General features: G+C 47.7%; 2 protein-coding genes and 1 non-coding gene across 7 annotated transcripts; 1 reads left to right on the top strand and 2 right to left on the bottom strand.

The window, feature by feature from the left end:
- The first annotated feature begins 2,220 nt into the window (after positions 1-2,220).
- LOC136453803 (rhodanese-like domain-containing protein 4A, chloroplastic) lies at positions 2,221-7,372 on the top strand. Of its 3 annotated transcripts, none has more exons than XM_066454362.1 (4): positions 2,221-2,959; positions 4,371-4,473; positions 4,554-4,699; positions 6,932-7,372. In XM_066454362.1, the coding sequence occupies exons 1-4, from the start codon at positions 2,307-2,309 to the stop codon at positions 6,942-6,944; spliced, it is 915 nt and encodes a 304-aa protein (XP_066310459.1). In that variant the 5' UTR covers positions 2,221-2,306; the 3' UTR covers positions 6,945-7,372. The 3 variants fall into 3 exon arrangements, with proteins under 3 accessions (XP_066310459.1, XP_066310457.1, XP_066310458.1); XM_066454360.1 differs by having other exon boundaries at positions 4,554-4,808; XM_066454361.1 differs by lacking the exon at positions 6,932-7,372 and adding an exon at positions 4,985-6,920 and having other exon boundaries at positions 4,554-4,808.
- A 2,496-nt stretch (positions 7,373-9,868) lies between these two features.
- On the bottom strand, positions 9,869-9,942 carry TRNAI-AAU (transfer RNA isoleucine (anticodon AAU)). Its single transcript has one exon. It is a non-coding gene; the product is annotated as a tRNA-Ile (tRNA).
- Positions 9,943-16,966: 7,024 nt separating this feature from the next.
- On the bottom strand, positions 16,967-20,301 carry LOC136453802 (LOB domain-containing protein 6). Of its 3 annotated transcripts, none has more exons than XM_066454357.1 (4): positions 20,105-20,301; positions 19,421-19,843; positions 18,904-19,303; positions 16,967-17,389 (listed from the first exon to the last, which is right to left on the bottom strand). In XM_066454357.1, the coding sequence occupies exons 2-3, from the start codon at positions 19,829-19,831 to the stop codon at positions 18,938-18,940; spliced, it is 777 nt and encodes a 258-aa protein (XP_066310454.1). In that variant the 5' UTR covers positions 19,832-19,843; positions 20,105-20,301; the 3' UTR covers positions 16,967-17,389; positions 18,904-18,937. The 3 variants fall into 3 exon arrangements, with proteins under 3 accessions (XP_066310454.1, XP_066310456.1, XP_066310455.1); XM_066454359.1 differs by having other exon boundaries at positions 18,946-19,303; XM_066454358.1 differs by having other exon boundaries at positions 19,421-19,838.
- Between the last annotated feature and the right edge of the window lie 229 nt (positions 20,302-20,530).

Here is a 20,530-nt window from a genome sequence, read left to right as displayed (position 1 = left end):
CTATAGTATGTATTTCCTAGTGCCTGTGACACAACAACTCGTTTTGAATCTCTTTATTTGTGCTGTCAGTCTATAAGGCTAGAATATTGTTGCTATGTGAATGAATGGCAATTAAATTAGGCAAGATTCACTGCCTCATCATATTTGCTTGAAACTTACTCTCTTTTTATTTAAACATAAAATTCCAGTCTTCACTGTATACTCTCGTGGGCATAAATAAAGAAAGGAGACCAAAGACGAAAAGAAAACCTCCAAGGTCAAGGTGGCACCGCCAGTAGAGCTCAGCATGCAAGCAAGTTGAGTGTCTCAAGCAAATCCGATCCGATCTTCGTTGTGCTTCTTCAATCCATCCATTCCTTGAGGCCTTGTTTGGATATATGTGTATCCACCTCAATCCACATGTGTTCGGGTAGAATGGAATAGGAATTTAGTTTAATTCCACTTCTAATCCACTCCAGCACATGTGGATTGAGATGAATACATGCGCATCCAAACAAAACCTTAGTTGGTTTGCTACTCAAGGGCTATTGAGGATATAGTTAAGACTTAAGAGAAAGACAATGCAAATTTGGCAAGTGGAACTGCAAGACCATAGACAGTTTAAGAACCTACTTTGTTGGTGGTAGGTGTTTAGAAATAATGAAATAAGAAAATCTTTTAAGAACAAGATCGTATATGAGGCTTAAGGTTGTTGTGCAAGTTGATGCTTGCATCTTCGTTGGTTTTTAGTTGTGCTTTGGGCCAATTTTATTTTTTTCTAGGAGTTTATGTTGTGCAAGTCCTTACTCGATTCCGTTGTTGAGTGAATTGTTTGGTCGCATGTGTTGTCATCTTTTTCGTTTCTACTAGTGACTTTGTCGGATATAACACCAGTTAGTTGTTTGGAGCTTTTGTCAATACATTTTTTTTGTTTCTTTTGAAGGTAGTGTGGCATGTATCCTCTAGTTGTAGAGTTTTTGGACTCGGTTTTCTAAAAAATATAAGTCACCCCTTGTTTTATTTTCTGCTTCTAAAGTTCTAAAAAAAATTATGGCAAAAGTGTCACTTCATAAAAAAAAGAAAAACATTATTTAACCCAAGCTAGGCATAACGCTGGTCTATGTGACATTCTTCCAAAAAAGTAGAAAGTTCACGTTATTCCCTCTAGGTAGAAAAAAGTTTATCCATATTAGGAGTTGACCTGATCAAACGCCGAGTGAGGTCAAGTTTGGAAAAACTTTCGCACTTTGGGTCAAGCTTTTTCAGGTTAGGTTAGGTTAGGTCAGGCCATAGGTTAAAATCTAGACCCTAACCCAATCCGACGTGTCAGTGGGTTGGGTTGGGTTGAATTTTTCCGGACGGGTCGTGTTAGGTGCCCATGAATAGATCCACTTATAGGTAATTAAAAATCCTTATAGCCAAATGATTTAGGAAAGAAAATATATATGTATAAAATATGTGTACGACAGTCTAAAACAACTAACTGAAAATCTGAGTACAACTGTGGTTATTAGTGGAAAACGGAGCCGAGGAACCGCCACCACAGTCGTTGCTGTAGTGTGTGGTCTTCCGCGGCGGCAGGATGGGGAGATCAGGGTTTTTTTTAGTGGATGGGGAGATCAGAAGTGACCAGAGCACAACTGTAGTCCCTAACGACTCATCAGCCCAACAGATTAATATCCACACGGGCCGACCAGCCCATGATACACAGTTACACATTCATGGCCCAAATTTAATCCATCTTCCGTTGTCCAGATTGAACTGGAAAGACTTGCGATAGCCCCGTAAGGCCGTTGCACTTGCAATGGACAACAACTTACTGCTCAGACCAGAAAAGAAACTGCTCAGACCAGAAAAGAACGTAATTATGGAAAACGTGCTAGTCAAAGTAGCTCAATTTTAATCAAGTTTATAGTAAATAATATTGGTATTCATGTCTCAAAATAAATTTATCATGAAAATTATTTTATAACTAATCTAATGATATCTATTTGGTCTCATGAGTATGAGTACATTTTCATATAATTTATTTAACTTGTTGAAATTTGAGAATTACATCCTTTCGTGGATGGAGGGACTATTATAGAAGCTATGTGCCTATGTTCACAGGAAAGCCCACGGATTACACACAAGACCCAATTGTAAATTTGTTATTATTGTCAAAGCCCAAGGCCCATATATATCTAGTTCCCTTTTTCGATATTAATCGGATAGCTACCTGAAGACGCTGAATTGCTGAAATCGTGGCTCCTGGGCAATCCATCTTCTAGCTCCCTGGAGCTCTGCTATCCTTGCACAGAGCTCAGGCCTCGCGCAGTCGCGCTACCATGTCTCTCCTCCGACTCCAAGAGCAGTGCTCGCTCCTCCGAATCTCCAGCTCCCACCACCCAAATCCTCTCGATGCCCTAAGAAATCCTCGCAAGAACCAACTTTTACTACCCAATGCGGCCAAGATTGCCAACGCCTCCGAAATCCCGGTTCCTCGCACCCCCACTAGCGCTTCCAAGGCCGCAGTCCTGGCGCCGAAGGCGGCGCCTTGGCGGGACGCCCTTGTCCCCGTTACCGCCGCCCTCGCGTCCTGGCCGCTCCCTTCCCTTGCGGCGGAGGGCGACGGGAAAGTGAGCCTGGAGTCCATCGTGGTGGCAATCGACGACTTCAACAACCGCAACCCTTTCTTCGTGGCTGGGGTCGTGTTCGTGTGGCTAGTGGTGATCCCACTCGTGCAGGAGTACGTCTTCAAGAAGTACAAGCCCGTGAGCGCCATCGATGCGTTCCGCGAGCTGCGCGACGTGCCGGAGGCGCAGCTGCTGGACATCAGGCGGGGCAAGAGCGTGCGGTTCATGGCGCCGCCGAACCTGAAGCTTGTCGACAAGAGCACCGTGCAGGTGGAGTTCGACGAGGAGGACGAGAAGGGGTTTGCCAAGGAGGTGCTAGCGAGGTTTCCAGAACCGACGAACACCGTCGTCTGCGTTCTTGACAAGTGAGTGCTACATGGAAAATTGATTGAATTATTTACCTGAAGTACCAGATGCAATGTCTTATGTCTCTGTAGATTGAATGGGTTTGGCCTCAAATGCAACTGCACAATATACGATAATAAATGTATCTACCACAGTTGAGCCGTAATTTGCAAAAGATAAGTGTACATACTGTTAGGTGTGTACTCTAAGGTGTACACCTTCTAGTAAATAAAATGCATATAGTTGTGTCCTGTGTAAACTAAATGGCTCTTTGATTTTACAACTCCGAATTGTGCAAAATTCTTGGTAAATACACGTGATTGGTGTGTACATTCTCTGGAACAATGAAGAATTCCTTGGGAACACCACTAAGTCACAATTTGTAATTTCACTGTTTCTGATGCTGGGACTTAAACATAGGGAAGGGGATTTGTTATTGGCTTTTCTATCCAATCAGTTTCTAATTTACATTTGATTAAAATATATATAAATCTAGAAATATTATTCTCCTTTTTTAAAAAAAAAATCAGCCTAACCAATGCCATGTAACTTTTCACCGCTCTAGGTTTTTTTTACTTCAATAAGATTAATGAAAGCTTTCGTTTAGATTTGCTATATGTTTACTTCATGCTGAGGAATGTTATGTGGTGGGTTTTGGACAAACATAAAGTCCCAACGAAGTACATCGGGCTCATTAAGGACATGTACAACAATGTTGTGACTAGTGTTCGAACCAGTGATGGAGACACGGATGACTTCCCGATTAGGATAGGACTACATCAAGAGTTAGCTTTGAGCCCTTATCTGTTTGCCTTAGTGATGGATGAGGTCACAAGGGACATACAATGGGACATCCCTTGGTGTATGTTTTTCGCGGACGATGTATTGGATTTGCGGTCATACAAGAAGGGATCGGGTTCGGAACGATGATACGTGATAGATTAGGGGTAGCACCAATTGAAGAATAGCTTGTCCAACACCGGTCGAGATGGTTTAGACATGTCCAATGGAGACCTCCAGAGGCACCGGTGCGTAGTGAAATCCTAAGCCAGGATAGTAACGTGAAGAGAGGCAGAGGAAGACCGAAGTTAATTTGGCTAGAGACAATAAAAGGAGACTTAAAATGATGGAATATACCCAAAGACTTAGTCTTAGATAGGAATGCTTGAAAAACAGCTATTCATGTGCTTGAACCTTGATTGCTTCTGCTGGGTTTCAACTCTAGCCTACCCTAACTTGTTTGGGACTTAAAGGCTTTGTTGTTGTTGTTGTTGTTGTTGTTACTTCATGCCAAAGCAATTATTATATTTAAGAGTACTCTATATTTAACTTCCTTCAGAACCTTTGGTCTCTTGACATGCTGCCATCTAGTAGCACTTACCAGCTTTTCTCCTCCACATTACCAACTTAAATTTATGCTGTGTAAGGTAGCTTTGATGGTAATTCTTTGAAAGTTGCTGAGCTACTGGTCGAGAATGGTTTTAAGGAATCCTATGCTATTAAAGGGGGCTTGAGAGGCCCAGAAGGGTGGCAGGTAAGGTATCATTCTATTGTGTGAGGAATAGCATACAATTCATTTTTGTTTTCCTTTCTAAGTCTTTTCGTCTCCATTAGGCGGTTCAAGAAAATTATCTTCCCCCATTTGTTCATGTTTTCCCGAGGAAAAAGAAGGGTGCAAAGTTAGCTCACACAGATGCAAGCAATGATGGAACATATGGTCAGCAGCAGGGAAGCGAGGAATCATCTGCTCCTCCAAGCAGGTTTGTAGTCAATACAGGCGATGAATCCAAAGATGTTTATGAAAATTCCAATGGAAGTACAACTGCTGCAAAACATGCAACTAGGAGACCATTATCCCCATATCCAAATGTATGATTCTTTTTGCCTTTTCACCACCACACTCAAAATTAACCTGCTTATTCTAGATTTTTCTTCTTACATCCAACTGGTTACCATTTATTATATGATTCAGAATGGCACCAGTATTCACACACGCCTTACTGCTTTTCTTTTGTACTGACAGTGAACTCTTATGTTATCTCCAGCTATCACACTTAAAGCAATGCCAGACCTACTAAGCAATAGTTGACTCATATCCATCTAAAATGATAAATAATTTGGCGGCGGTTGTCGGGGCTCGTGCAGGCGCTTGGGGCGGCGCTCTCTTCTCCGCCTGCCTCTCCCCGCACGGCCTTGGCTGCTGCTGCGGCGACCGAGCCTCTTCTAGGGCTGGTTGTGGCCGGGGCGGCATCCTGCCGGCCTGCCTGCCCACGGACGGTCTGGCGGTCTAGGCGACGGTGACGGCAACGGTGACAGACTGGCTCTAGGCGGTACCGCGGTTGTGGTCAAGTTGGAGGCGGCGGCGGCGGCAGCAGGGGTCGCCCGGTTCGGCGCCTGGCGTCCGGACCCGGTGACCTCAGGGCAGGGGGCGGCGCCCGAGATGGTGGCAGCACAAGCCCTGTGGCTGTTGGCGGCTTTGTCGGCAGCGACATTGGCGGGTGCCTGAGCCGACGACGACGATGGTCAATGGCGGTCTCGGCGTGCGGCGGTGTGACGCGAGCGGCAGAGTCAGGTCCGGCTCTATGTGGCCCGGTCAGAGGGGGTGGCCGTCGACGCAGCTGTGCGGCTGCAGTGTGCAGTTGGCGCGTCGATGCCCCTCTGAAGGGGCTTCCGTGGGGCGGCGGGACAGCGGCGTTAGCGGTGTTGGCTGGCAGGGGGTTTGGCTTCGTGACTCGGCGTTTGTGCTTGGGGGTTCATGGGCGAAAGCCTTGGCGACGGCGACGCCGTTGGGCGTCGTTACCCTGTTGGGGGCGTCGTGTTTAACCCCCTAGTATATCTTCCAAGGGTGAAAACCCGATCCGCTATGGACGTGCGATGGTGGCGTCATCGGCGTTGCTCCCTTCCTGAAGGCGTCGCATTTGGATTATCGTCGTGTTTTCGATGCGAGATGACGGTTCGCGCTTGGAAGTCGGAGCTGCTCTTCGTTCGAGCTTGGCAACGATGACCGGTGGTGATCGTTAGCTTCGGACCCGTCGGGGAGTGACTAGTGGGTGGACTGCCATGGGAAGTCGGAGCTGCTGGCAGCTTGGCTTCCATGCTCGGCAACGATGACCCATGGCGGTGTGTCGTGTTTGTGCTCAACCGCGTCGCGTGGGGTGGTTAGTCCCTCGGGTGCCTTTTGGCATCTCGTTTGGCTAACCTTCTTGTACATAATATTCTTTCGTCTTAATTGAGCGGCAGAGCTCCTGCCTTTGTTTCAAAAAAAAGAGTTATGACTATAGTAGTTACGAATATTTAGGAAGAAAGTAGATCATGTTAATGATAGCACGGCCATTTTTTTAAGATAATGAAGAGACTTCCGGGAAGAACTGCCATGGTTTTTACATTTGGTATATGCTTCTAGGCTAGAGTTATGACTGTATTATTTCTTTTCAAAGCTTTATATGTGAATACTTTAGGAAGGAATTAGATCATGGTTATCACAGCATATGCTATATATTTTTTAAGATAATGTAAAGAGTTCCAGCTTCAACCTATTCATAGAAGAGACATCATACCACAACTATTACAAATTTGTAGCCCTAGCCCAAGCTACCACAACCAAATCCACATGCCTAACTCAAGAGTCAAGACCTCAAATTATGGACGTATCTACTGGCTTAACTGAAGACAACACGAGGCATATTTTGAGTGAATCATTAAAGCTTAAATTTATGTTTACCTGAAACTCTGAAAGTCAGATAATGGCACTTTGAAGGCACATAAATGGCTTGACTCAGGTCCACAGAAATTACTAACAGGCAAGGACAGGGAATTCCAGTGCAAATGCTATTTGCTGACATAAAGTAGAGACATGACAGACTTCCCTTTAGATATCTACACTCATTTATATCCTTTGTTTCTTCACTCTTTATGATGCAAACTGACCAGTGACCACAAAAACTATTATACAACTGTACAAGCTGTTACAAGCCTGAGTTTATTGTGTGCAGTACGCTGACTTGAAGCCTCCATCATCTCCAACACCATCAAAACCAACGAAGAGCAATGCAGGACAATAACACGTGTGAAACTCAAAAGGTCAGAAGCAGTCGTTTCCTGCACAAACATTTTTTGTATACTTCTAACCGTGGATGTCGAGGAGATTGATTGGGATGACATGGAAGATGGCCGATAGTGGTGTTTGGAGCTCATGCTGCTATTGAGGCCACGGTGAATTCTTAGTTGTGTAATTGTTAAGCTTGTACCCGTTTGTTGTGCTATTAGTTGGTTGTAAGCGGGGCAAAATGGCATTTTGTACCTGACTTGATACACATACACTTTGTGGTGCCGTAGCGTTCTCAATTTGACAATTGTGGTTAACTCACTATTTTATCATCACTCGTTCAGACTCCGTATACGTCGCAGCACTTACAATTATAACAGAGCTTCAGATTCAGGCTTCAGTTCATGCAATCTGCGCACATACTGGTTTTAACATCGTCAAACTAGTAGATATTGGTCATTTTCGTTTCTCTTATAATCCGTACTTTTCAGCTTCTTTTTTCAGACGGAATAGTGTTTTTCTCTCACAACAAATCATCCGGAACAATGTTTTGTCTTGCTTTTTCAGCTAAGCGAACGAGGCATTATTTTGCCTAAAAAAAGAGTTGATATTTCTTTTAAAAGTGGTTTACGTTGGGGATACCAGTTTGAGCGACAGCATTACATCCAACAAAGCGAAGCAACCACCTAAACGCTACTGGCTCAATGCAGTACTAACAGCGACCAAACTATATCAACTTAAAGAATGCGAAGACTCCAATAGACATCCACACGTCCACACCAAAACGGCCTCAGCCTATACATCAGAACGCTGCTCAAACATCTTCTCGCCATCCTGCCAAGTCTCCTTCCTCTCTCGACTTGAGATCTTGCTCACTTCCTCCATCTCTTCATCAGTTAATCTTTCACCATATCCTCCCAAAGCAGAGGTGGCTATTGAGTCAACAACATGTTTTTTGGCCGGTGGCGGAGCCGGCAAAAATCCACACCTAGAGCCACTATCTAAGTGCGTAATTCATAATGAACACACATACCGATAGTTCAAATAGGCAACTGATAAAATGCATAATACTCTTCTCCATTCAAAGTATAAAAGTTTTGGCATTTTTTTAGACACGTAGCTTTTGCTATATATATTTAAATATACATTATATTTAAATATATAGTAAAAACAATGTATCTAGAAAACTAAAACATCTTATAATCTAGAATGGAGGGATAATTTAGAATGGAGGGAGTAATCCATAAGATATCTCACTTTTATGCATGTTTGTACAATAAACATCGTAAAAGTATGATGTGGTACAAAATAAGCACTCCATACCTAATTGTAGACAACTATTTGATTCATCCTTGTCGATCATACCATCCACATTAGCAAACTTGAATCATCATTGATTTATCATCTTTAGAAGAAAGAGAAGGGTTTAGAACCAGTACACAAGTTCCTTGAATCATCTTTAGAAGAAAGAGAAGGGTTTAGAACCGGTACAGCACACAAGTTCCTTGATTCATCTTTGAAGAATCGGTAATTGATTCATCTCTGATAAACTGGACAAAATTTCAAAATCATGTTCAACAAAGGCCCCTTAATCCCTTATGTACACGATAGCCCAGTGGCTGCAGGCATGTAGTTATGGTAGGACTGAATATAACAAGAAAAATGTTGCAGACTTGCTAGCACCTAGACGTCCGATCCGAAACGCTAGCGTCGAACGGTGCCTGCGCGGCGAGCGAGCGAGCACCCAGCAGCGTCAGACTAGCGAGCGAGGGCCCCAGTAGCGGGGCCATGCCCCCAGACCGCGTGTGGGGACCGCTCACGTCCCCTCCCGCTTCCCACACGCATTCTATGTGCAACACCTCGATCTACTTTTGAAACATTTAGATGCAACATTTGCAACATACAAAGAAGAGATAAAACACTTGAAATATGTGTCTAAAACACTTGCAAAAACACTTGAAAACCATTGCAAACATACGCAACATCCAGATATAACACTTGCAACATATGTGTGTAACATATGCAACATCCAGATAAACAAACTTGTAACATACGTCTGACAAACTGATGAAACATTGGGAACAGATGCTTGCAACATACGTGTACAACCACTGCAGCATATGCAACATCCCGATCTATTTTTGCAACAGCTGTATGAAACATTTGAAACATACATATGAAACAACTAAAGCACTTAAAACATAGTCTTGCAAGTTGTGACATGTCTAAAAACGCCTGAAACAATTAAAGCATACCGGCGGCGGCGGCCACGGCCTACCTGGTGGGAAACTACGGTAGCGCAGGTCTCCCTTTCCTGCAGACGGTATGAGGTGGATAGGGGTGCAAGCCTCCCCTGCCTCCCCTTCCGTGACAGGCGAGGTGGATGGGGCCCGCGCTGGATGGTGGCACGGCGCGGAGCAGCACGGGAAGAGGCTAGGTGCGGCGCCGTCGCGCTAGACAAGGCCGCGGCGGTCGGCCCTTTCGTTGGAGATGGCGAGCGACGCTGTTTTTTTAGAAGCCGTAAAGCACTAAAGCGCGTTGAGCGGAATGGGGTGAGCGACGTCCAGACAGACGAATGTCCGCTTCCTAGCATTAGCAAAAATGTTGTTCAAACATGCTAAAAATTCAATTGAAATTCGAATAAACAAAAAGCTTCGAAATTCGAATAAGACAAAAAAAGAAACATGCTAAAAGTTCAACGAATAAAACAAACAATAAACAAAAACTTTCAATCGAAATAATAAAACCAAAAAGAAACAAATTCAACGATTTAAAATAAACAAAAACTTTCAATTGAAATAATAAAACAAAAAAGAAACAAATTCATTGAATTAAAATAAACAAAAACTTTCAATTGAAATAATAAAACAAAAAAACAAACATATGACCCTTGCAGGTCTCTAACCTGCGACCTTGACGTTATTAGCACCACGCTCTAACCAACTGAGCTAATGGGCCACATAGATAATTGGTTCAAAAATATTTTAAATAGTAATTATGAATGACACCAAGGCAAAACTATTGAAACGAGAGCTACTTCAACCCAGTTTAACCGAGTCTATTAGCTAAAGGATTCAATTTAGCTGGCTAATCTTTAGTTTTGAAATTTTAAATAGCTAAACTTTAGTTGGGTGGATCCAAACATACCCACGTTGACCTCCTGCAATAGACTAAAATCTATCGGTGTCTTTGTCCATTACTACGGTAATTATGTACTGTCTACATCCTCGGGCCCACCGGTTCGTCCATATCAATGAAAATACCAAATAGAAATGTTGAATACAGGTTAATTATGGACTAATGAGAGCTAACCGGTGGTTAGAGTCTATTAACCCTTCTTAGCCTATATTCGACCTATTTTCATATATACCTGGGCTAATTTTTAGGCTTGGCATATCAAAAAGGACCTTGGCCAGGCAGCATCGCTGTGGAAGCTGGAGACCATCCTGTCCACTCGCCTCCCTGCAGGAATAAACATTTCACAATTGCCTCCGTCCAGTCCTGCCGTCTGTGGCTACTGCTGGTACACTGATTCTTCTCCCGAGGAGTGACGATCACCGTTGCCTTGTTTAGATCACCTTCAAATTCCAAGTTTTTTCACTCTCTTTCAATCACATCAATTTTTGGCCGCATGCATAGAGCATTAAATATAGGTAAAAAAATAACTAATTGCACAGTTTGGTTCTAAATCACGAGACGAATCTTTTGAGCCTAGTTAGTCCATGATCGAACAAAGTTTATCAAATACAAACGAAATGTGCTACAGTGTTCAGATTGCAAAAATTTGCAATCTAAACGAGGCCCATGAGTGCTGACGGTTGAAGTGGAACCAGTGCATGTCAAATGCCAGGACGAGGAATGCTTCAACGACGAAGACGACACACGACACGACACACGACAGTCGACAGGAAGGATGGTATGGCTCAGCAGTGAGCACCCATCCCTTCCAGCTCCGATCCAAGATTAGCAACTGATACTCAGCCGGCCGGTTGATGTGGATAACAACCGGCTGAGAGTATTATGTACGAGATTTCCTTACTATCATGATTAGTGCGAGCGACGGCGCACCCAGCATCCACGAAAGCAGTCACGATGGCGACCGCCGAGATCACTAGCTTCACGTACGACTAGTAGGTGTCCGCGTGTCGGCCGGCGCCGCGGGCCACCGGAATTATCTCTGCAGGTACCTATAGTAACAGTAGCATCATCATTAGCACTAGCAGTACTCATCACGCTCCTATATAGGAGTATCTGATGTTTTCAACTCCCCAGTTTTCACCGAAAGCGTTGGCTCTTCTTCTGCTCCACACGGCACACGGGCAGGCGGGTGCAGTGAACGCGTAAATTCGTGGATGATCTGACGATCCCCTGTCCGATCGCCGCCGCACGTTTGTGAGTGCCTGACGAGACGCGTCGATGCTGGGTAGGGGCCTTTGCGTACTCCGTAGGTACTAGGTAGGAGTAGCCCGGTAGTCTCCCTTGGACCGAGCGCTGCAGGTATTCAGCCGGTTCGTTTGCTCGTAAACGATGGTTGATTATTTACCGTATTTATCGTTTAGTGCGAGAAAAAAATACTGTTTCGGCATATAAAAATCGTATAAGCTCATTGCTGCTCCGAACCGATCCCATCCGTCGTCGAGTCGTCGGTCACCGAGGTGTGCACAGTGGTCCGCCAGCCGACGAACGCAAAGACAACGGGGGAAGCGACGAACGAGCGTGCGTGGCAACAGTGGCCATTGGACCGAGGCAGGCAGGGGCAGGAGGCGAGCGAGAGCGAGACAAGACTGGAGGAGAGAGAGGGACGACGGTGGCGGCGGCGGCATGGATGATGGATGGGCCGTCGTTTCGATCCAACGGCCCAGAAACTCCGCTGGTTGGACGACGGCACGAGGGGCGGCAAAAGGGACGTCGGCGCCGCGCGGTGGGCTCTCCTCAGCAGAAAGCTGATCGAGCAGCTGGGGCCCGCCCGGCGGCCGGCCGGTTGCGCGAGCGAGCGAGGAGACGTGTGAGGGCGCCGCGCGCAGGCACAGGCACAGGCACAACAGGCGTGTGGCGTGGCCACACCAGGCCTCGTGGGCGACGCCGCGCGCGGCAGGAGGGGCGCAGAGGCCGGCCGGCGAAGCATTCGCATTTAACGCGCGACCACCACCGGCACAGGATCCATCCATCGGAGCCCCGCGCCCGCCGATGATGCGATATCTCCTCCTCCCTCTCTGCCTGTCGCTGCGCCTGCACCCTGCCACTGACCCCTGCAGCTGCGCGTACACCCGCACTGTGCTGCGCTGGTCGCTGTCACCGTCGTCGATCGTCATCATTGCCGCCGGCCCCTCCGGCCGATCGCCCGCCATCACTGCGCTCGTCTCGGCGCGGCGCGGCGCGTCGCCTTCACGCCCTCCCTCCCTCTCTGGCTCTTGCAACAATCTGCTTGTTGTTCAGGCTACATTTAGTCCGCGAAATTTGAGAATTTGGCTACTGTAGCACTTTTGTTTTTATTTGGTAATTAGTGTTTAATCATGGATTAATTAGGCTCAAAACATTCGTCTCGCGATTTCCAACCAAACTGTGTACTTAGTTTTTTTCGTCTACATTTAATGCTCTATACACATATCGCAAGATTCGACGTAATAACCACTGTAGCACTTTTTATAAACTTTTTGGGAACTAAAGACAGCCGCCCGCGTCGATCCATCCCAATTGAATTGGCGAATGAGTGCGAGTAGGAAGGGAGCGAGAGGAGTACTTGTACGTTGTACCACGGCCCCCAGTCCCCAGCTACCCAACAGTGCTCGTCAGTGGCGGTGTACGCAGGCATCGCCTCCCCTAGTCCCCTGTGCTGTGCACGCCTTGTGTTGTGCCCCTTGGGCTCTGCATGTCTCTGTCCGTGCGAAACTTGCGAGTATAGTATATTTAAGGATTAAATCCACTTTTAGCCTCTCAACTATCATGTTGGTCTAATTTTGACCTTCAACTACAAAACCGTCTAGTCCAGGCACTGGAACTTTCAAAACCGTTCAGTTTTAGCACCTCGACACGATTGAGGCGGTTTGCGCTGACGTGCGCCGGGTTTTGACCCGTCACACTGGCATTGACCGTCACGTAGCCGCGTCGGTCAAAACAGGAATTTGAAGTTGTTGGCCAACGGTGCCCATCTGGAAGACTGCACTCTCGCCGTACGCTAGAAAGCCGAGCACGGGGAGGGGCGGACCTGGCGAGGTAGGTGGTGTTGCGCGCAAGCAAGGATGGGTACGTGGTACCAGGGCCGGCCGCGGCTCGACGGGAGGCAGTCCGTGGTCTGCTGACCACGCGCTCAGGCCCTGCTGCAGCGGCAAAGCACGACCGCGCAATGGCGGCGGGGAAGGTGAGAGGGAGGCGGGAGGTCGAGCAAGGAGCCGTGCGCAGGCTCGCCTCCTTCTTAAGCGCGGCACAGGGGTAGGGAGCGGCCAACATGGCGGCATGGGCACCATGGCAAGCCATGTGCCGCCCGCACCACTGGCGGCGACGGGGTCGCAGGGGCCGCTGGGGCACCCACCCGCGAAAGGATGGCCTGGACCAAAGCCGCGCCCTCACCCCGCCTGCGCCGGGCCGTCGCAGCCGCTGGGGCCCCTGCTCGCGCCGGGATGGCCGGGAGCCCGGGACCGGAGCGGTCGGGTCCGCCGTGCCTGTACCCCGCCTGCGCTTGGGTCGCCAGGAGCTCGAGCCATCTGGAACCAGAGTCACAGGGAACGCGGAACGGACCGTGGCTGGGACGACGTCCCAAAACAAACTGGATGGAGGAGGAAGAAAGCACGCGGTCTCGGAGAAACAAACTTACAAGTTTGGCTTCACCGGCTTCCAGCGACCGTGGGCAACCGGCGAGGCAGCATCGGTTGGGGTTCGTGGCGCTGGAGCGGCGCGATGGCGCTGGGTTGAGCGGAGCATCGCCGCGTCAGGCGATGGCGGCGGCGGCTGCCTGAGCTCGACGCCTCGACTGAATGGAGGCTTACCAACATTTTTTTATGACCCGGGACCTGAGCGGTCGGGTCCGCGTGGCCACAGGGATGGCGACAGCGACTGCTCGTGCGCTCGCAGCGGCAACGCCAACTGCTCGCACGACGCCATCGCAGCTGCTATCGCAGAAGCCGCCCCATCCAAAATTTCGTCAGCCTAACTGCATCCTTCTTCGATTCCTCGTAGCCATGGCTCCCTCACCTCCCTAGTAACGCCCCTGAGCCAGCTGCTCACAAGACCGACCAAGGTAATCGCTCAATTTGGCGGATTTTGCGCCGCGCGGCCCCGCTCTCTGCCTCACTAAGTCAACACCACTTCGCCCATTCTAGGTCCATCCCGATGCCCTCCATCTTGGCCTCGCACGGGTTCCAGGGAGCTTTGCCGTCGCGCCGAGAACGGGGCCCTTGCCGCCAGTTTCCATCGCCACTGGGCATGCCGCTGCGGCCAACTCTGCTCCACCCACCTCAGACTTGCTGTGGGTGGGATACACCGTGGGGAGGTGACCCCTTTGCAACTGGGCCGGTTCCCGTGCTGAGCTCGGCCTTGTGCTGTCACGGCGCGGCACTTGTGCCTCCATTGTTGTGCACCTCTGCCATGGCCGCTGCCGTGGTGCCTGAGAGGAACTGAGAGGGAGAGAGAGAGCTGAGCGAACCGGCTCCTGTTTAACCCGCGCGGCCATCTACATGGCGGTCAATGCCAGCGTGGCAGGTCAAACCCAGGGACACGTCAACGCAAACCGCCTCAATCGCGTCGAGGTGCTAAAACTGAACGGTTTTAAAAGTTCCAGTGCCTACATCACACGGTTTTGTAGTTGAGGGTCAAAATTAGACCAACATAATGGTTGATGGGCCAAAAGTAGACTTAATCCTATATTTAATTTACAGGTACTGTTGACAGTGTCACTGTGCTGGTTTTTCCTATATATACGAGGAGAAAGAAAAGGCACTCCAATAATTCGAGTGGATTACTGAAATGTTACTTAATGCAGTTCAAAATGGATTTGACAAATGTTTATTACCAAAATCGGCCAGAAGCAGAGAGAGATGGCACTGTTGGCGCGTCTGCGAGAGACTAGGGGGCTGGGCTGGCTAGACAATGCGCGACTGTGCTGCTAGGCCGGGCGGGCACTGCTATGAAAGCAGGGATGTGCATTGAATTTTCCCTGCAGGACGACATTTTTGGGCGGTCTGCTGCCCTGCCCGCGCTTCTCGCATTCATTGAGATGATGGGTGGAGTCGCCATTGCTAGCAGCATCTCCCGTCCCTCCCTCTCGTGTTTCCCTTTGCTGTCGTTGTGTCCTGGCACAGTGTCACTGCGTGGAAAATGCCTTGTGCCGTGTCAAACAGCAGTATTCCCCGATCGATTTTCAGTCAGCCGACCCGACGTTGGTCAACGAACGAACCGCTAAGAAGCAGGAGCACTCTCAGGCAACAGAAGGCACGTAAGAGAGGGAGGGAGAGAGAGAGAGACGGCATCGATCGTTCAGCTGCCCGGACGGTAACCACTGGTTCCGCACAGCAACAGCTTTTTCCCTAGTGTGCTGCTAGCTGCCTGCTGCCGCGATACATGTTGCATGCATGCGCCGTGCCATGCCTCGATGCTATGCTTGCTTCGTGCAACGTATCATCGCCCCTGCACAGGGCAACTATTCCTGCATTTATGCATGCATGGAATAGAGCAAGCAAACAAGCGCGGCGCGGTGCGCGCAGAGCTTGCCATTGCCATGCGCGCGGCATGCTTTGCTTTGCTACAATAATGATGCTACCACTATTACGATCTTTTTAATCCTGTTTTTCTGATGGCTTGGCTACAGGTGTTGATGATGCTGTTTGGGCAGCTGCAGATGCGCTGCGCTACTCCTCCTCCTACTGAGTAGCTAGCTAGCCCTGCCCACCAGGTTCCCTAAACCTACCAGTCAAAGCTGAGCGCTGGGATCTTTTTTGGGTTCACCACGAAAACATGGGCCTTGTTTAGATTGCAAATTTTTGCAATCTGGACACTGTAGCACGTGTCGTTTGTATTTGACAAACTTTGTCCGATCATGGACTAATTAGGCTCAAAAGATTCGTCTCGTGATTTACGACCAAACTGTGCAATTATTTATTTTTTTACCTATATTTAATGCTCCATGCATACGTCGAAAAATTGATGTGATGAAGAGATAGTGAAAAAACTTGAAATTTTGAGGCAATCTAAACAAGGCCCATGGATCGCATGCAATGCAATCTGGGTTGACCAGTACCGCATCAGGATGTGACATTTTGATGGCTTTCGATCGAGGTGCCATTTGACCCTCTTCCCTCTGCAAGCGGCCCTAGTATCCGAGGGGTGGAGCTCGTGCCATTGCCACTCGATGCCGTTTACTCCTAGGCCTTGTTTAGATTACAATTTTTTGCAATCTAGATATTATAGCACGTTTTGTTTGTATTTGACAAACTTTGTCCGATTATGAACTAACTAGGCTCAAAAGATTCGTCTCGTGATTTACAACTAAACTGTGCAATTAGTTATTTTTTTTACCTACATTTAATGCTCCATGTATGCGTCCAAAAATTGATGTGATAAAGAGAAAGTGAAAAAACTTAGAATTTAGAGGTGATCTAAACAAGGCCCTAGCATCGACTAGCCCTATCCAAGAAGCAGAAAGGAGATTCAGGTTCAGAGAGATGGTCAGGGCAGAGAGACTTTATAGTCTCCTGCCGTTTTGGCCTCTCTTGCAAGCAAAACCAGCCGGGGGAGGTAGCGGTAAGAGAGATCAGAGATGCATGCGAGCGCATAAATGCCTGCCGAGGTCGAGTCTTGTAGTAGTTGAGTATCTCCATCTCCATGCATGCAATGATATATTACATCTTTCCTGCCTGACATATGCCTACTAGCTTCTCTAGGCCATTAGCATGCCTTGTTCAATCCAACGTAGCTCAGCACAAGTCAAAACAAAAGACACACGCAGCAGCGGTATATATCACACAGAATCACAGATGCATCATCCATCAGGTCTTCATATAAGAAACGGCACCTTCTCAAAGGTCAACTTCATAGTATAGCCAACCTAGCAATACATGGAGTAGAGATCGAGTAGTAGAAACTACAAACAAAGGGGCGCTAGTCGTCCGAGAAGAAAAAAGTCCAGGACAAGCATGCATTTTTTTTTTGCAGTACAGCAACAACATAAGACGCATGTGTGGATGCTTGCATGAAATATCTGACGATCTTGTGGATATAGGCTAGAGGGATGGAGGTGGTAATTAACAAACAAGCAATTAAGTAATTAAACAACATAAGCATGCATGCACTCTTCATGTAAAATCGACTGAAAATTAGCCCTCCGTCCTAACGGTGGACATTTAGGATAATCCTTGCACTCCACTTAGTCTTCAGCACTTCATGGATTTTTTTTTCGTTTCTTCACGTCAGTAACCTGAAAGAAAACAATTCCAAATGTCTATCAGCTGGTATGTAGCTGAAAAAAACCCGTAACAATATGGCTATGAAATGGAGTACTATGGCTGAAATGTAGACAGCATGATTGTTAGACACAAAAAATGGGAACTGTTCAACGAACTGTTATAAACAGAAACTGCATGCTAAATGCAGGGTTGACACGGACTGTACATTTTTTTCCACTTATGAATAGACAAAAAGAATACTGCTACTAGTTCAACACAGAAGCTTCTATGTTGTGGCCTGTGGGTACTTATATTAGTACAGTTCAAGCTGATAGCACATTCCACTGGAATTGTGTTAGTAGCGAGCTCACCATGCTTTTATTATAAATTCATTAATAAAATGGCAGTTCTCTAAAAGTTTTATGTTAAAAAAAAGAAATAAATTGTTCCAGTTCTTTCCTAGAGAAACAAAATAATACTGTCGCTGGCTAGAGCTAGCTAGCTAGCTGGTCATACTGATAACGTTCTAAATTATAATTCGTTTGACTTTTTTTTTTTTTGACCCCAAGTAGTTTGACCACTTATCTTATTTAAAAAAATTGTGCAACCATAGTCAAATTTAAGTCATTCTTGAGGAACATTTGTTAATAAAGCAAGCCACAACAAAAGAAGTGATATTTTGCATAAATTTTTTAATAAGACAAGTGGTCAAACTTTGAGTCAAAAAAGTCAAACAAACTATAATTTGGAACGGATTTATTACTTCACAGGAGAACACCCGTGCGTGCGTGCGTGCTCTTGATACCAGTCGCTTAATTTTGGCATAGGAAACTTTCTAGTACATTGTCATGCAAGCGGATATATGTGAAGTTCATCACCTACAGGACACTAGGCATGCCACCATATATGATATATGATGATTGATGATATGCACGTCCACCAAATTCTGTGTGCTCATAGACAGTTTTTATATATATTTTAAAAAAGACTTGTCGAAAATTGGACAGTGCCAAGAGAAAGTGATATTCTCCGGGATTTGCTAACCGATGTTGTCTCTTCTGTTTCAACTATTTAACAGGAGCACCCTTATAAAAAAAACAAAAAAAACTGAAGCTGTTCATTTAGGTTCACCACACGATCAACACAAATCTGAAAAGAGATTTGTTCACCACACCGTGTGCTGTGCATGTATACTAACAAGTACCCGATCTAAAAGCAAAACAGTTTGACAAAACAAATGCTGGATTCTGTTGATCAGAGGTTCAGAAAAGCTCTGGTGCTCAAGTACATATGCATGCACCTAGTCATCAATAATATATAGATCCAAACAGTTGTGCAATGTTTTGTTTGAACAAGAACGCTCCAACTAGCATCATGCAGAAACCCTTATTAGTCATGCATGATTGTGCATCTAGCAAAGAAAACGGACTAACCGTAGTCCACCAAACTCGCGAATTACTCGGAAGCAAACTCGCGAGAATTACTCGGAAGCAGAAGGCAAAACAGACTAAAACACTGTGCAGGCAGCATGCAAAACAAACCAAACCTGACAAGATTGATGGATCGATCACACGGACCGCCTACTGACCGCCGCTGGGCTTCTCGTCGCCGCCGGCGGTACCGGACTTCAAGAACGGGCTGATGCCGAGCGTCCCGAGGCCAGAGACAGCGCCAGACCCGCCCATCGCGGTCGAGTACCCGAACTCGTAGCCGCCGTTGATCCCCAGCCTCGCGATGGGCTCGCCGTCGTAGCTCCTGGACAGCATCTGCGCGTTGGCGAACTGCTCCTGCCCGAACACGGTGGCGGAGCCTCCGAGGGAGCCCAGCGCCGCCGAGTGTCCAATGTTGATGAAGTTGTGCGCACCGTTCGGCATCGCGTTGCCGATGAACTCTGCCATCGCCTGCGGCCCGGTCGGCGGCGTGGACGCAGAAGCTGCCGCTGCCGCCTTCAAGGAAGAACGAAGAGCGAGGAATTAGCGGCCGACGCGAGCCACGTTCGCTCATCTACAACATGTGGTACGGTGTGAGATGGATGATATGTCGACGATCATCATGTACATCACCTGGTACTTGGAGAGCTCGTTCTTGGCGCGGGCGAGGTCCTGCTGGAGCTGGCGTAGGTTGTGCTGGAGGATGGAGATGACGCCAACGCAGCCGTAGACGGGGTCGCGGAGGCGCATGTCGGCCTCGTAGGCGAGCGAGTTCACGGCGTCCTCGCGCTGGAAGGGGTGGAGCTCGTTCAGCAGCTTGGTCACGTTGCTGGCGCCGAAGACACGGTGCACGTGCACGAACTTCTGCGGGTTGTCCGGTGGGAAGTAGGGCGCGAACACGCAGTCCGGCTGGCACTTGCGGCGCAGGAACTTGCACGCAGCGCATGGCGAGCCCGTGCCACACACCGCGGCCGCGGCTGCTGAGGAAGAAGATGATGCCACGGTGATCACCGACCCCGATGGCGCCGGTACCGACGAAGCCATCCGTCTGCTGCCCTGGCACAAAGGATCACGAGCTGTGTGTTAGACTCTTGTTTCTCGTTTCTTTAGAAAGTTTTGGAAGCTGCTGGAAATCAGGGGGGAGAATAGAGAATCTGGCTGGACTTCCTCTTTTGCCAAAAATGAGAGGAATACTGCCCCAAATAAATCAGGGGCGGACCCAGTAGATCAGATCCGAATACAAATAGCAACTTAGGGTTTGGGTGCTCGGTTTCGCACAGCAGGAAACAGGAAGGGGAGACCAAAGGGTGGGCGTACCAGGTGGTGCTCGTCGCCGGCGAAGAGTCCGAAGAAGACCAGGGCAACAGGTGTAGGGCTGCAGCGACCTGGACCTGGAGAAGACCTGGGCACCTGGCGTAGTCGTCGCCGAGAGTGAGGCTGGGAGGGAGAGAGCGCGCAATCTGGGGGGCGGGGGCAAAGGAAGAAGAAAAGGCCCTTGCTGACCGGGCCTTGTAGGGCCATTTAATTACATGGGCTCAAGGCTGGTGCGGACTTATACAGCGTCTTAGAGCTATCTTATCTGGTAGCAGTCATAATAGCAGCAGAAGTAGTAGTAAAATAATAATTACTCCCTCCATCCCAAATGGTAAGACGTTTGACTTTTTTAGCCCTAAGTTTGACCACTCGTCTTATTCAAAAAATTTGTGCAAATATAATCAAATTTAAGTCATTCTTGAAGAATTT

Source organism: Miscanthus floridulus, chromosome 5 (genome assembly GCF_019320115.1).
Source record: "Miscanthus floridulus cultivar M001 chromosome 5, ASM1932011v1, whole genome shotgun sequence".
Taxonomy (NCBI): Eukaryota; Viridiplantae; Streptophyta; class Magnoliopsida; order Poales; family Poaceae; genus Miscanthus; species Miscanthus floridulus.
The sequence above is the reverse complement of the archived record's forward strand: the minus strand, read 5'-3'. Positions and strand labels throughout refer to the sequence as shown.